The sequence below is a fragment of the Tripterygium wilfordii genome, chromosome 2, assembly GCF_013401445.1.
Source record: "Tripterygium wilfordii isolate XIE 37 chromosome 2, ASM1340144v1, whole genome shotgun sequence".
Classification (NCBI taxonomy): Eukaryota; Viridiplantae; Streptophyta; class Magnoliopsida; order Celastrales; family Celastraceae; genus Tripterygium; species Tripterygium wilfordii.
Genome location: NC_052233.1, coordinates 11,016,720 through 11,032,682, shown reverse-complemented (window position 1 = coordinate 11,032,682; position 15,963 = coordinate 11,016,720). Strand labels below are relative to the sequence as shown.

Sequence of the window (15,963 nt, the reverse complement as noted above, 5' to 3'; positions counted from 1 at the left end):
AAAAATGTCATAACTATTACACGTGTGTATTTGTTTCTTGAAAATTCTCAAGTGAAACGACTAATGGTGTGATCCAATAAAATTTGCAAGGTACGAACAAAAAGAAGATCGAAAATACTAAGAATTTCAGTATTTTTTTTCCGATTATGTCAAATATTGAAATCAACGTCCATGATTTATATGAAATCCGTGAACCTTATTTGATTCATATGAAAGTGTGCGTATTTATTTGGACGTTTCGAATGGTTGTGAAAAAAAAAACACTGAGATTCGTAAGTGTTAAAAGAAGATAACCACTTGATGGGGACCATCTTTACCGTACACGTGGCACGTGTTGATCTCAGTTGTAACTTGTAACACCAATAATTCATGAGGCCCCACATACGTTAGATTTGACCACAAAGGCACAAAAGGCCAGAAGTTGATCCACAAGTGACACCAAGGGCAAGGGCTTGTTTGTTTATGCTTATAATATCTCAAAATAAAATAAAAATGATTCAATACGTGGTAATGCTGTTTGGTTGCAGACAGCAAAATCATAACAAGATTATGATGATAGGTAGACCCATCAGACGATCAAGATTTTCTTAATCCTAGTATTAAGACAAGTTCTTCCAATAAACCTTAATACAAATGAGGTTAATCACACACAATTCTCAGTTCAAATGATTAATGGGCCTACATGGTGTTTAATGACGTGGATCGTTGTGGATGACTTGAAGTACGAATGGCCCTAAAACCAGCATATGTGGCCACTTTATCATGATCTTTCGGTGCTTTAGTGGGCCAGGCTTGCTTCTAATAGCCCATCTACTCTTTTAGTATAGTCATAACTCATAACAAAAAGAATTGGTCAAAAGCTTCATATATATATGTGGTTTAGTGGATAAGGAGTAGACAAATTCACTATTTTGTTTTGTTTTGTTTTGCTTAATCATCATCATCATCATATATATATATAATCACTAAAAAAAACCTCCACCCTCTAAGCTACTCTGGAAATTTTTTGTATTAAACGAAATGAAGTCTTTGTTGTATGTAGGAGTAATTTAGTGGTGCTTGCACACCACATCATACATCGATGTGGTACACCACACGACTAATGAGATGATGTCAATTTACATTTGATGGGTGCATTTTTAAAATTTGAATGGTAAAGCTGAACTACCTAATTTCATTTTGAACTATCCAAACATTGTCACAAAATCGCTCATGAATTGCAATCATCCCATTAATTTTGATACACCACGTTAGCATATGACATTATGACATGGTGTGTCAGTAGCATTATTGAATTTGTATGCATGTAGTAGTAAAGCGTTCATGTTTGCATCAACAAAAGGAATTGTAAGAGGGACAAAAAATAAATTAAGAAAAATTAGTAAGTAGGCAATTAATGGTCTTCCTCTTGGTCTTAATGGGTTGATGATGGGTCTATGCTATCTCTCATTTCTCTTTAGACCTCATTTCCTCATTAGAATCTCTATCTTCTTTTGATATGATATGAATATCAACACGAATGTATGCAAAACAATAACTAAAGAATATTCATGAATAACAACATCCACAATTTGCCAAAATAAGATCTAATTAAGCTTGATTTTTGTTTCTTTTTCTTCCCAGTTACTACTTTCTTTTCACATGTATACAAGGCCAACTGATAATACAAAACTTTTGTGTTATAAACCTCCGGCCGTGGCTATGTACACTCAACCAAGAAGAAGAAGAAGAAGAAGAAAACCCAAAATTCCTCCTCGAAGAAGCTGGCGATGGATTGATATTGAGAGGTGAAATGAATGGACTAATCATGCCAGCAAAGTAGCATCACAACACATCTCCTTATAATGTAAAGCCTAGCCCTTTGTTCTCTAAGTACTCCACCAACTCCTCTGCTTGATGATGATAGCCTTCTCTTGGACCCTCCCATGGAAGTTGCACTGCTCATCTTCATGATCTGATATTCTCTTCTGAGCCAAACTTGGATTGCAATCCAATATGTGGGTGTGGTGAGTCAGAGAGAAAGAGATTGAGCTTAATTAGGTGAAGCTGAAGTAGTTTGGTTTGGAAATGAAAATGCAGGGGACTAGGGGAGGGTGAGGGGTTCATATATAGTGGAAGAAGATGTGGGTTGTGGTCCAATTAAGGCTATATTTTGGTCTTTTAAAGAACCAACATGGGGCATGAGACAATGCCATTTGTGCCCCACTTTTTTTTTTTTTTTTTTTTTATCTTTTTTATTTAATGTGAACCCCATCCAGTTATCCATTGGTAAAGCTTGGGCCACATGAAAAATTCTATAAACCCATGGACAAGTTAATTAAGATAACGTATGGTGACATTGACACACGTTGGTCCATCTCGCAAATTACGATAATGAAAACATTCATGGAACTTGAACTTACGACCTCTCACTTACGTTAAGAGTAAGCAGGGTCAAGTTCACTTTCACAACCAACGATTTGTTATCTTTGCCCCACTTAAACACTTGGGAATCCATACGCCTTAAAACCATAAAACAAAACCCATAAACAAACAATGTCTCTCTCACTCACTCTCGAGGCTTGTCATATTCCTAATTAACTTGTGTAGGGGTCACCCACCAGCACAGTGGGTCGGCCATTAGCCTCTGATAAGGTTGCAATTTTCCTTTGTTTATGGACTACCCTATCAACTTGTTTATTGTGATGTTTGATTTTGGTTGGATCCACTAAAACGGGCAATAAAGGAGAGTAAGTTGGAATCCTACACGAGAATGCATGTTAACAACCTTTAATTAAGCCATTAGATAATGTTTAGAGACTCATCATGATCTCGTCTTCTTTTCTTTTTGACTCCTATTATAAGGTCATCCATGTAGATGGATGATATTTTGATGTACCTAATTACTAGCACTATCTAGTTGATGACATCAGAAGTACTTGTATTAAACCCAGTCCAACATGTCATTCGGATAGTTGGGTAGACGTAAACTTCGTGCCATCTTAACAACTCACGTCACGATGATGATAGGTAAATGACAAAACATTAACTTGTGAGTGTTTACAGTGATGGAGGCCTTGTGTCTGTGTGTATGTTGAAAATCTTGAGTAAATATATACCAATTTGGCTCTTCAGGAGTATCTGAAGCCACTCCAAATCCCAAGCTTAATGTCCACATATAAACAAACTAGAAAAGGAGTGTCAATTAAGAGAATTTTTGGGTCATAACCCGGTTTCCACTATTAAGTAATATATATATATGTAAAAAGCTGGAAACCCAATTAAGTGGCTGATTAAACTATATTTAATTTAATGATATTATAGTTGATCTACCCACTTGCTTAGTCTCGTGTTCCTCCCATTTTATTTATTTAAGGACACCTTCTTCCACAAAATCAATTCTCCTAATAAACAATTTAATTTTCAGAATTTGTGTACTCTCCATCCATTATTCAATTTGAACCATCTCAAGCATTTTAAAGAGCTGACCAAGCACATATATATTCAGACAACTTATGGGGCTTAGTTGTTTAATGATTTGGACGGTTGATTTGCTTATAATCATCTTTGATCTCTCATATCCCACTGATTCCATCAGTTCTAGTACTTGGCATCCCTTATGGGTTACAAGTATCTACGTGAATCAAACTATACAGTCAAAATGATGCGCTATATTAGAGTATATTAATTGCATAGTGGGTGAATTTCGATGGGGCCAAATCGTATGGATTTGGAAGGTTTTAGGTTTAATTCTCATTGGGAACAATACATTTGTGGCCAAGTGTTGTGTCGTAGGCCCAATTTATCCTATCGTCATGTAGAAAACTTCTGTGCTCACAAGCCTGACGACCTGAGTTTAGTTTCATATCGAATATCCAAAAAGTAAACTTGTATGGTATATTAATATACTAACTAAAACTAATGCAATGTAAGAAAAGTTACAAAAATGGTTTTCATTTTTTGGAAATCCTAACCAAACAGGATCCATTGTTTTGAAGTGTTCTATGTTATGCTGTCTTTGCTTGTACAAAAGGAATACTTAAAATAGCGAGCTAGATTGTACTGAACAAGAAGGCCAGACTTGCACGTGAACATCTCGTGATTCACAATGCCAGTGTTCGTTGTAGCCTCAACACATATATACGCTATAATATAATATAATTTTATATATATATATATGAGTAATTCTCCTATAAGTACTCAAAGTAAGGATTTAAAATAAGTAAAGTTTTTTTATCATTGATTTAAAACATGTGGGATCCAAAACAGTGGGTCCCACTAGTCATGTCACTTAAATCAATGATCAAAAAACTGTAGTTATTGGTCAGCTCCATCACTACGTTCTCGTTCTTGGAGCCTCTTTATTAGGCAACCTGGCATGACTTCCGTCTTCTTTGTTGGTTCCTAAATTAAATTTAAACTAGGAATTATTATTGATCATGTGACAATAACTTAGCATGGACTGAAATGTTCATGTGGAAAATATCATTGAAAGTACGATTTGATCAGTAATACACAGTTGTCTTTTGCTTGTCAATCTGATTTTGACAGAGTTTGCATGCTTAATTCCTCGACAAACAGAGGATTAAGGGAGTTAATTAGCACGTCACTCAATATGCTAATAGCCAGCGAGCTTTTTGCTGTCTATAGGTTTAAGCACGTAAGCTGACTTGTTAAATTCATTTTCTTAGCATGCCAATGTGAATGCCAACTAATTATGTAATGGAAATCAACGGAGAGAAGAAAAAACATGGCATGATGTGTTGGGCCAAATTTGGTACAATTTCCAAATCCATTATGTTGAGCTAGGTATGAATAGGCTCGTAGGCCTCACCAAGCTCCACAGGCCCAAAGCCCACCTACTCAAACAGTCACCTTACGGGCCCAAAGGCTCTGACATGGCTTACATCATCTGACCCAAAGGCTCTGACATGACTTACATCATCTGACGGGTACCATAATGCACCCATAAATAGAGGGACTCCCATTTTGACAAGGGTTGAAAGAAATTTCACTACATATATACTGCAGCGATTGCCTCTGAAATTATTGCAGGTCTTCAGACTTCCAAGCAGTTGCACTTTATTCAGTTACTTTCTTATATAAGTTAACTCGTGAGCCTACGCATACAGCCGATAGATTTCAGGAGATTTCTTTAAGATTCCTGCTAAATATATTTCATTGCAAAACATGATTCATCTGTCCACAAGTATAGTTAAAATATGATGAAGACACAAAATTTGCACTAAAGGTGGGAAAAGGTTTGTATATACATACAAATACTATTCCTCTCTGGGGATCCACCTACTCCACCAGAAGCTCTTCCTGCGTACGTTGAGCTCATCCACGCTCTCGTTTACTGTTTTTATGATCTTTCTTTGAAGCCGAAGGACGGAGGCTAGAGCATTCCTTCCTACAGTTGCCTTCTTCTTAGGCTCCATCTCCTGCAAAAATCAGAGGAAAGTTATAGAATTTTATCTTGCTAGCTGTTTCTACAGGAAAGACATTGGCATGGTTTAGATACAAACTCTGAGCTCTTGAAGCTGTCCTTCTGTGAACCCTCCATCCTTTTTTGTTCCAGATTTTGCCATTAGCTGAATTATCCAGCTTACAGCTTCTCCGTAATCCTGTTGTGTAGCCCGAAAGAGCTGAAGCCTTAACTTCTGCATGACTGACAAAGCTAATATGCCTTCTCTATCAAAGTAGGGATGAGCTAAAGCCCCTTTGGCACTAATTCGTTGGCGTGCTTTATATCGAACCATTGATGTCAGAAGCTCCCACCCTACCCCTCCATCTAAATCCAACAATTCAAAGCCCCTACGGAGATCAGGGCTGGCTCGAGGTTCCACACTTTTCCTCCATTCATTTAAGTCATATTCACAGCGTTTTAGCTGCCGTTTGAATTGTATGAGGCTACTATCACTGCGTATTGATGGGAATGCCTGTAAGAAGAAAAGTGTCACAAGTTAAATGGACTCGGCAAAATGTAGCATGAAAGCATTATCGATGGGTTTAGTGGAAACTAACCACCTTTCAACGTTAAGAAATATTAATCACTTCAACAAATATTCTTTCACCAAGTAGAATCTAAGTATTCAGCTATCCCAAAACCTTGTTTAAAACCAATTCAAACTTTGCCAGTGTAAATTTCCAGAATCTACCATGCAATTTGGTGTTTTTCATCAATATTACAAAAGTTCAAAATCTAAATCAATTTTGGTCATGTTTGCAATCAGCAAATCTGATGCTCTCTGAAGCATTTGCCATTGAGTAAGCCTTGATCGGTCACTAACTCATTCATGAAATGATACTATGCATCAAAGCCCTTGCTGATGGATTGTTAGAAACAGATTCTATCCCTCAAAATCCACAAGTTTGTCCAATATGTGATGTAATTGGCCAAAATTCTAACCCCTTAATATTGATTGTAGAAGTATATGGTAATCAAGACTAAGTAAGCACTTCCCTGTCACTCACCATTTGCAAGAATATGAGGCCAGCGCTGTATATGTCAAACCTATCTGGCAAATTCAGCTGTAACAGGAGAAAAACATCAAAACCAACAATGGGGAGCCTAATTGTCACATGAAATGGCGCTAGCCATGTAATGATCTGAGATCAGATGGACATTACACCTGCCACAGGACAGGAGAAAGTGCAGCTGCCATTGGAGCTGAGGGCGCAGATGGAGTTTGTGTGCTCATAATGTATTGTTCTGGTGCAGCATATCTATAAAATGAAGGACCAAACAATGTCATGAATGCCATATGGTAAGGAAAATGAAAAAAGAGTCACTTCAAGTGAAGAAGATGATGTGCATTAAACCGGATCACAGTTCTAAATCAAAATTTGGAAGCATACTAAGACAATTCTGAAAGACATTTGACAGTGACAGGTATGTTTTATCTCAAACTATAATGTTCGAAGACATAAATTTCTAGGAACAATAAGTTCATAAAAAAGGAATTTTGAGAGAATTTTCTTCGGTCAGCTGTCAATTACCAGCTTACGTTACATAATGGGAAAGAAATTTTACCTAGGATCCAAAAGAAACTCCTTTGGAACATAGTTGATGCCCACTCTCAAATCTGCTGCAGCTCCAAGGTCAATGATCTTGAATGTGCGAGACCCTGATCGAGTTAAGATGTTAAATGAAATTATCAATCTGAGATGGTTTGAGCTTTATCAAACTGATTGATATCAAAATCAATTGTTTCACCTTCAGAGAAAATTACATTCTGTGGCTTAATATCCCTATGCACAATCCCCGTTGAGTGGAGACCATCCAATGCAAATAATAGCTGTCTCATGATAGTTTGAATGATTGCGTTTTCCCTTTCCAGACCCTTAGGCAATTCCTGCACCTCTCCAAGAATCATGGTTTCAACCTGACAATACATGGTAAACACAAGGTTGGTACTCTTCAGTTAAGTTAAGCAAATATGTAGCAAGATGGCATTTGAGTCGATATATCTAAAGATCACAAAAAACCAACAATCCCAAAAACAATGACGAATATCGCGCTATACAGAAAATCAAAAGAGCCCAACATTGTAAGTAAGTTGCAGACAGACATTTTCAACCTCCACAAGATTAGAACACCAGAAAACTGAAAAAGTTTTTTTTCTTCCTCCACCGCAATTTGTGACCATAGATATTTTGAACTAGCAAGCAATGTTTACTGAAGAAACAATTTCTGACCCAGAAAGCAACGAATATATTCAAACAACTAAAAAAAGAAAAGAAAGACATGTGAGGAAGTACCAACATTGTAGGGGAACTCTTTTCGCTGTGTCAAGTCTGCTAGTGTGTCCTCCCCTTCAAACCGCCATATAAGCCAATATTCAGCTCCTTTCTTTGAAGAACTCTGAAATATTTTCATGATGACGCTTCTAATCACAAGGTGAACGTCAAAATTATATCCTTATGAGCTATTTAAATAGATATCCTTCGTATACATGAACGCACTACTAATAATAGAGAAACACCTCAAGGAATCCATACAAAAAATCAGCACAGCTATTTGCACAAGCCCTTCGCACACGCTCATTCATCCAAATTTCCACCGCTCCATATTCAGTAGCCTTTTTCAAGACCAAGTCACCATCCTTCTAGTACAATGGAAAACTATAAATTTAGATGCTGTATTCTTTTGCATAATACTTTCATAACTTTGAACTTCACAGAACTCAGCACTTCAACAAATTTGTTAAAAAAACATGGTTAAATTTCATTGATAGCAAGACAAGATTCAAATATTATCCAAAATAAACATAACTAAAAAACTGGAAATTGAGTGTAGATAATCCTTGTAGGAAAACACTGAAAGTCCTTGATACCTTTGAAGAAGGTTTCTTGGCCAACGAAACTCTATACACTACTCCAAAAGCTCCCTCACCCAACTTCTTCCCCAAAACAAAATCATCCTGTCACCAAAAGCCAAAAACCCAAATGCTAATATTTTAGACTAAAACGGCATAAAATCTAATCAATAGAACATCACTAGCCAATTTCACAAACCTTTCTGTAAGTGGGTCTAAATAGCCTCTCAACAAACGCAAGAACAAACATATCAAAGAACCCTGGAGCCACACCGGGAGTGGCCCAAAGGTACGAGAGAGCACCAACAGCCAGAAGTACACCGGGAGTGGTGAGTGTCAACCCATTTGATTTTGGTAAAGTGCTTCTGTATATGATATCGCCACACTCCATGACTGTACATGGCAGCCCAACCCCAACACCCAGAAAAAGATTGCGTACCACATCGACCAATTCGCCTCCCGATGCCCAAACTGCAAGTGTTCTAGGGTTTGAAATTATGGGTTTTGAAGCGGGTTTGAGGCTGAGTCTGCGGCCGAGAAATGGAGTCGTAGGTCTCGATTGGCGGGGCTGGGGATTGATCAGTCCTATACTAGCTCCTCCTCCAGGCGCAATTGCGGTCAGGCTCATGATGCTTGTGATTGTAGGTAGTGCAATGTGTGAGTAACAGAGACTAAACTCATTAGAGTCTGCTTCAAATCAAGACCACGAATGTATATTTCCGCTTACAGTGACGGTTACTTCCGGTATTATTTGTGGCGGTGGAGGAACGAAACTGGATTGAGTGTGGGACAAATATACACCACAAATGACACGTCCGTGCAAAAACGTTGGGCTGGGCTTGAAGTAGAGTCGGTATGAGTCCTTATGGGCCTCTAGAAGCCTTTGAATGACCTTTTGGGCCTCAATGAAATCTGGCAACTCGCGAATGGGCATATAAGGGTTCACAAACTAGCAAGTGGCGAGCCTAAACAGGTTTTTGAAGTTCTTTTAGAGCCCAGCCCAGCCAGAGTTGGCGAGTGGCGAGCCAGTGTTGGTTGATATTTTCTTTTGTATGGAATGGATGGCACGTTTACGTACGATAGCGCGGACTTTCTTTCTTTCTCCATTTCTTTACTAAATAGTCAAATCACTCCCCGCTAATTTCGCCTTCAACGCTCGTACTCTCTGTTACTTGAAATTTACCAGAATTTATGTCCAAAAAACTCGATTCTTGTACATGTCCAGCTCCAAACAAGCAACATAGAACAGCTGGTTCAGCTATCACAACACCACCATGTCTCTCTTCCTCCTCCTCCTCTCCTTCTCCATTTTCTTCTCTTCGTCCATGGCCATCCCCTCCTACCCCTTCGGTAAGGTCCTTTCTCTCTCTCTCATAATAACTAATTTGATAGACCTTTCGACTGTCACTGACCGTCAATTGACTCACATTGACAGATATATCATACCACATTGATTGCGGCAGCTCCACCAACAGCACCGACCCCTTCAACAACACTTGGCTCTCCGACCGCTTCTACACGGGCGGTCTCACCTCCGTAGTCTCCGAGCCTCTTCACTTCCGCTTCCCTCACGAGAAGAATCTCCGCTTTTTCCCTCTTACCTCCGGCAAGAAGAATTGCTACATCGTTAACCTCCCAAATGGCCGCTATTACTTCCGCACGTTCACTGTCTACGATAACTATGACGGTAAATCTCACTCGCCTTCCTTTGACGTCGCCGTTGAAGGGACATTGGTCTTCTCCTGGCGTTCTCCCTGGCCCGAGAATCTCGCTCGCGAGGGAGCTTACTCCGATCTCTTCGCTTTTGTCAAAGATGGAGAGGCTGATGTCTGTTTTTACAGTCTTGCCACTGATCCTCCAGTTATTGGTTCACTAGAGGTCATACAGGTTGATCCCTTGTCCTATGATTCAGCTACCATCGGCGACAACTACATTCTTGTGAATTACGGGCGGTTGTCCTCTGGTTCCGACCAGTGGGGTCCCGGATTCAGCAACGACACCGATTTCTTCGGCCGGTCATGGCAGTCAGACGCTGAATTACGGTCCCCAAACGGAGTCAACAGAATCAATTCCATCTCGACCCGAGAGACTATAACAGGCACCGATCAGGAACCGAATTACTTCCCAACGAAGCTTTACCAGTCGGCGGTGACATCAAATGGGGCTTTGCAGTATAAGTTAGAAGTTGATGCAAAGTTAGATTACTTGGTGTGGTTCCATTTCGCGGAGATTGATTCGAGCGTCACAAAGGCAGGGCAGAGGGTATTCGATGTGGAGGTCAATCAGAAGAGTGTTACGAGGATTGATATCTTTAAAGAGGTTGGGGGTTTCGCTGCTTACAATTGGCATTATACCGTGAAGAATCTGAGCAGCAGCGTATTGGAAGTGAAGCTGTTGCCAGTTGTTGGTGCGCCGTTGCTTAGTGGGCTTGAAAATTTCGCATTGGTTCCCTCGGCTCTCTCCACCTTGCCTGAGCAAGGTATGAGGAATTTGCATCGCTGAAAGGATTTGGGGACCTATGTGCATTAGGGCTGAAGTCTATGGTTTCATGCATTAGAATTTAGAAATTATTGCTCTGATTTGTTTTTGCAGTGATTGCTATGAGAGCATTGAAAGACTCACTTCGTGTTCCTGATAGAATGGGTTGGAATGGTGATCCCTGTGCTCCTACAAATTGGGATGCTTGGGAAGGAGTTACGTGCAGTCCCACCAAAGGCGGATCACTTGTGATATCTCAAATGTAAGTACTGCCTGTACTCCTTTTTCCTTTCATGTTTTTTGCCTCCTTTCTATGATCTTAATGAGCGTACATGTATCTATCAATGCTATTTTTACGCCATGTTAGATCTCACCGACGGAAAATGTTTATAATGCTTCTGGATCATATAGCATGTATAGAGCTATTTTGGATAACTTTGATTGTCCCTGAGAACTTGATTAGTAGACAACCCCACCCCTACCCACCCGGTTCACCCAACCTCAGATTAAAGATTTCGGCTCTTTGCTCAATGATTAACACATCATATTCATTTGTCATTCATGTAATTTCAGAGATCTTGGAAGTCAAGGCTTGAAAGGGTATATCAGCGACCAGATTAGTCTTTTGTCAAACTTGATGAGCCTGTAAGTATTAGGTACTAACTTCTTTTGATATGCTGCTCATATATATGTTATATAGTTTCAAGTTTCAACTGTTTTGACTTGATTACCTATCTACTGCTCTCTGGGGATATATCATATAAGATATAGCCATGTAGGCACCCTTGTTTTATCGTAAGGGTCATACTCTTTTCAATCTATTCATTGTGCTTGTGGTGCCTCTTGCCAAAATGTTATTTCAGCATATCACTCTCTGCTGCTGTAGTCCTTGCCTTCCTCTGTTGTACAATTGAACAACTTCGCTTGTTCATTCTGCTTTCGCTTGTCGATTTAAAGTTTCTTGATAGCTTTACCGGTCACTATCGGAGCCCTTATAGGGTATGTAGCCATCATGGCTCGTCGAGCCACCTTTTTGTGTCTAATCATGGTTAGAACTTGTTTGTCTTCCTTCTACCTGTTCTCGTGCTACTTCTAGTGTGTAGAACCATCATGTGCGTCTTGGTTGATGCTTGTTTCTTTGATGCACTGGCAAAAATTCAATGTCTTTGAAGACAAACTTATATTGTGATTCCAAAGTTTTCATCATATTTTGGCAAAGATTTATAAGTAATATGATTTAATGAAATTATTATTTCCTCTTTTAATGTTTCTTGATTATCAATGATCATCATATCTATAAATGCCATGTTTCTTAGTTTGGCACATTGACTTTGATATTCTTTGTCCGCTTATTTTTAGACTTAAATGGGGTGTACTTAAATGTGGCTATTCTTTTTTTCTTTTTTTGTAACTATTGATAAGTTTTAAGATGTGTTCATTTATTTTCTTGCAGGAACTTGAGTTCTAACTCATTGAGTGGTGCTCTACCATCAGGGCTAGGTCAACAAGCACTCATGCGGTTGTAAGTAGCTCTAAGTTTTCATTGCTCTGGCAGTTATATTACTTCCACGTATTTTTTTATTTCTTTTTTTTTTTTGGGAAGCAACATCCATTTACTAACACATCAGTCACACAATCGCATGTTTTGCAAATATGCAATCACGATTCATCCGAAAATGTTTTCTCATGGAATATGCCTTGATTGAACACTGGTAGAATTTTATTCAAATGACTAATTTCCATTCTCATCAGCTTCAGATTTTGTTGTAAATAGGTTATGTAACTTGACCTTGGAGGCAAGGTCGTTAGTTCAAAATCTGACTTATTCAATACATTTCCTATTTTAATTAAATGTCATGCATGTTGGCCTGCCACAAGTATGAAGGGGAAGTGTATGATACGTTAAAATTGTTAAACCCACTATTTCCCAATTATTTCTTTCTTATAGATCCTTGTGGCAACCCGAAATTTTTTGGTATAAAGGCTTGGTGATGATGAATCTCGGTAAAGCAGAGAAATGTGGGAGTTTTGAAGGAAATTTTGTTGATGATGAATCTTAACTGACCTTGAACTTTGAAAATTTCTTAACTAGACAGGTCTTAAGCTGGTAGTTCTCTCTCTCTCTTTAGCCATTCTGGTTTTCTTTTTCTTTCAAGGCGGGGGTGGGGTGGTATCAGATGCATGTTGATGTCATGTGGATATTCTTCTTTATAACCAATCTACGTTTCCGCAGCCTATTTGTTCTACATGTTTGAAAAGAGAAGGTTTTTTTCCTGCCAGAGAGTTCTTCAATTAGCTTAAAGTTTTCACTCAACTTGGTTCTTTTCAGTTGTGTTAACTTTCATGCCTCTGATGAGGTAGCTGTGGTTTGGTAACTTATTTTGATCTTCTTCCATTAAGATTTAGCAAAAGATAATATTTTCCTTATTTTAGTTGTTTCTTAAATGTTTTGATAGAATATCTTTTCTTGCACAAAGTGGTAGCAGTGTCAAGTACTATCAGCATAAATGTCTTTGTTTGACCCTTGCTATACCTTTTTTGCAGGGATCTGTCAGACAATCAATTTTCAGGCTCTATACCAGATAGTCTGACCACTTCTTCAAATCTACAGCTTGTGTAAGTCTTTTCCTTACTTTACTTTGGCTGTTATTCAGAATGCCTTTTCAATCCGGATGCAATGGAGTTCCTACCAACAATGCGTACTACAATACTTTTGTGTATTGATAAGATTTATTTTTCAGAAAGTGTTCAAAGTATAAATCAAGCTTCAATTAGAATTAACTCTCTTTTATTATTCTAACTCTGTTTGTTTTGTTTTGCTAGAGTTTTGTCATTTATTATGGGATTATGCTTATTCCAATAATCACTCTGTTCCCCATCTGAATGAACTTTTTTTTTGTGAAACTGTGTAACAGAGTGGGAATTTAGTTGTATGAGTTTTTTGTGTCTTTCAACTGCTCGAGGAATGGATTAAACCATTGATGTTAGTTTCAGATATTAGCAGCCAAATTTCAAAAATTTTGCCATTTTTTTCGAGTATGGGGTTGGCTGAGGCCCAGTAAAAAGAAAAGAAAGAGAAAGGGGAAAGAAGCAGGGATGACTTTTGTTGGAGCTCAATTATATTTGTAGGATCCTTAATGCCTGAAATTCTGAGACTTGAAAGTTCAAATTAGTTGTCTTCCTTGTACTGCAAAAGCTTTATTTTAATCAAACCAGATTTGAAGGACTTAAGACAAAGTGGCTGGAGTTGGTTGAATTCTTACCATGTTCATTGATTCCCCCACCCTCCTCCTTTTGGTATTTACGTGCTTTGTGTTTCAGGCTGTTGAATAACAACTTATTGGAAGGGCAAGTACCAGAGGAACTTTACTCAATTGGTGTTCACGGTGGAGCTATCGAGTATGTAGGCCATGATAAGCTATGATTGTTATTCTTTCCTGCCCTTTGTACATTCTTGTCCCTTTCTTCCTTTAGTTTACATGTCAAAGTTATATGCATCTTATTGTGAACCAGCTGGTGTGCTATGAGAATGACTGGGATTATTCACTTTTTTTCACAACTGTTATTGGCACTCGTCACCTCTTTGCTAGCGATGATCTGCATGCAATTACCGCTTAGCAAATTTCTCTTTATACTTTGCTTGCTTAATTCCTGCAATGGTCTTTTTTTTAGTTTTGTATTTAGCTTGTTGCTGAATTGCTATAATGTCTCTTCACAGTCTCTCCGGTAACAAAGGTTTGTGTGGTGTTCCTTCTTTGCCGGCATGTCCTATGTTTTGGGAAAATGGGAAACTATCCACAGGTGGCAAAATTGCGATAGGAATATCGTGTCTTGTACTTGTTTGTCTGGTGGCATTGGTGTTTTACATATGGATCAGGAGGCGCAGAAATGACTATGACTTTGGTCTCCCCCAAGATTTGATGTGTAAGTATAACTTTAATGCTTCTTTTCTTAAGTCTTCCAGTTTCAATTCAATATACATATCTGCTTGGGCATGTTATATTGGACCAATTAGTTTGCTCATTATGTGTAATTTTTCCTCGAATTCTGCACTAACGACTTGGTCTGGACGTAAATTTTTTCCAGCATTGGCTGCAAAGAGAAATAAGTATCAGAGACAGAAGTCCTTAATGCTTCTCGAGATGGAAAGCCAGCATGCCAAGGCATTAACACCTTTTACTCCGCAATCATGAATGGTCTTCTTTGTAAATAGGATTATGGGCTCTCAAAAGGGGGCATAGATAGTGCAACTGAACCTGATTACATATTAATACTCAAAAACTACACAAGCCGCAGTCCTCTGCTTCAGGAAGATGACTTTACAAGGTTAGCTTCTTTCGACTATTTGAACCGACGTAAGAAGTCTATTCTTTCAAGAATGCATATTCATTGCTGCACACTGACAAACGCATGCGCCTTCCTGTGTACAATAGCTGTTTTGCAGAGTATGTATTCTGAATTCATATTTGAATGTAGTTTAACAGCACCACAGCTTTGTATTTTACATCAAGTGCTCTCGGATGACCTGAATGTTTGGCGTGGTAGCTGTGATGGCATTTTTTTTTCCCTGAACTCCATCTTCACTTGCTCAGTTTTCTTCATAAATTTGCACTTTGATATTCATGAATTCTTTTTGTGAACTACAATATGCAGAGATTAGCAATTAATTTGGATTTTGGTTACATTTGTTGTTGACTTCCGAAATTGGATTTGGGAAAACCATGGGCTGCTATCGGATGAGGGCTCATCCGTAACAGTAGAAGTCACTGTAGTGGCCATTACATACGTCCAGTCTGTTTACCAAAATTCTAAAAGATGTGTGGACTTCACAATAGTAAATAGATTGAACGTCTGCAATTATGATTGCAGGAAAACTTCAATGACTACTACCGCAGGGTCGCTTAACCCGGCTACTAAAATCAGAAAAGTCGGCAGGCAAACAGGGAAGGGACCTTTTCAAGATTTCGTGTCGCATGATTCAGCGGCATTGTCGTTGTTAATACAGAGAGGCCCATATGAATGAAAAGGAAAAGAATATCTCGTGTCATGTTGTTGACATTAGATTGTACGGACGTGCCCAAATTGTCAAAAGCTTAAACTGCGACCATGCATTTTAATAATTAGCTTTTACTAAAAAAAATGTGAGGACTATTGAATTATACATACCAATATACCATTAAACAAA

At 38.5% G+C, this 15,963-nt stretch overlaps 3 protein-coding genes across 7 annotated transcripts; 1 reads left to right on the top strand and 2 right to left on the bottom strand.

Annotated features, from left to right (window-relative positions):
• Positions 1–1,570: 1,570 nt before the first annotated feature.
• Positions 1,571–2,117, bottom strand: LOC119982452. Its single transcript, XM_038825835.1, has one exon. It carries the CDS (start codon positions 1,949–1,951, stop codon positions 1,802–1,804), a length of 150 nt encoding a protein of 49 aa, XP_038681763.1. The 5' UTR covers positions 1,952–2,117; the 3' UTR covers positions 1,571–1,801.
• Positions 2,118–4,742: 2,625 nt separating this feature from the next.
• LOC120007891 (serine/threonine-protein kinase STN7, chloroplastic) lies at positions 4,743–9,062 on the bottom strand. 5 transcript variants are annotated; one of them, XM_038858377.1, is made up of 11 exons: positions 8,500–9,062; positions 8,319–8,405; positions 7,984–8,090; positions 7,748–7,871; positions 7,199–7,367; positions 7,016–7,109; positions 6,615–6,708; positions 6,457–6,513; positions 5,508–5,921; positions 5,257–5,423; positions 4,743–5,143 (listed from the first exon to the last, which is right to left on the bottom strand). In XM_038858377.1, exons 1-10 carry the CDS (start codon positions 8,926–8,928, stop codon positions 5,262–5,264), a joined length of 1,737 nt encoding a protein of 578 aa, XP_038714305.1. In that variant the 5' UTR covers positions 8,929–9,062; the 3' UTR covers positions 4,743–5,143; positions 5,257–5,261. The 5 variants fall into 5 exon arrangements, with proteins under 5 accessions (XP_038714305.1, XP_038714298.1, XP_038714313.1 ...); XM_038858370.1 differs by having other exon boundaries at positions 5,130–5,423; XM_038858385.1 differs by having other exon boundaries at positions 5,130–5,423; positions 7,984–8,087.
• Positions 9,063–9,393: 331 nt separating this feature from the next.
• On the top strand, positions 9,394–15,308 carry LOC120005161 (receptor-like protein 4). The gene is made up of 9 exons (XM_038854651.1): positions 9,394–9,650; positions 9,736–10,779; positions 10,893–11,040; positions 11,352–11,423; positions 12,232–12,300; positions 13,323–13,394; positions 14,100–14,177; positions 14,497–14,702; positions 14,865–15,308. The coding sequence occupies exons 1-9, from the start codon at positions 9,575–9,577 to the stop codon at positions 14,969–14,971; spliced, it is 1,872 nt and encodes a 623-aa protein (XP_038710579.1). The 5' UTR covers positions 9,394–9,574; the 3' UTR covers positions 14,972–15,308.
• The last annotated feature ends 655 nt before the right edge of the window (positions 15,309–15,963 follow it).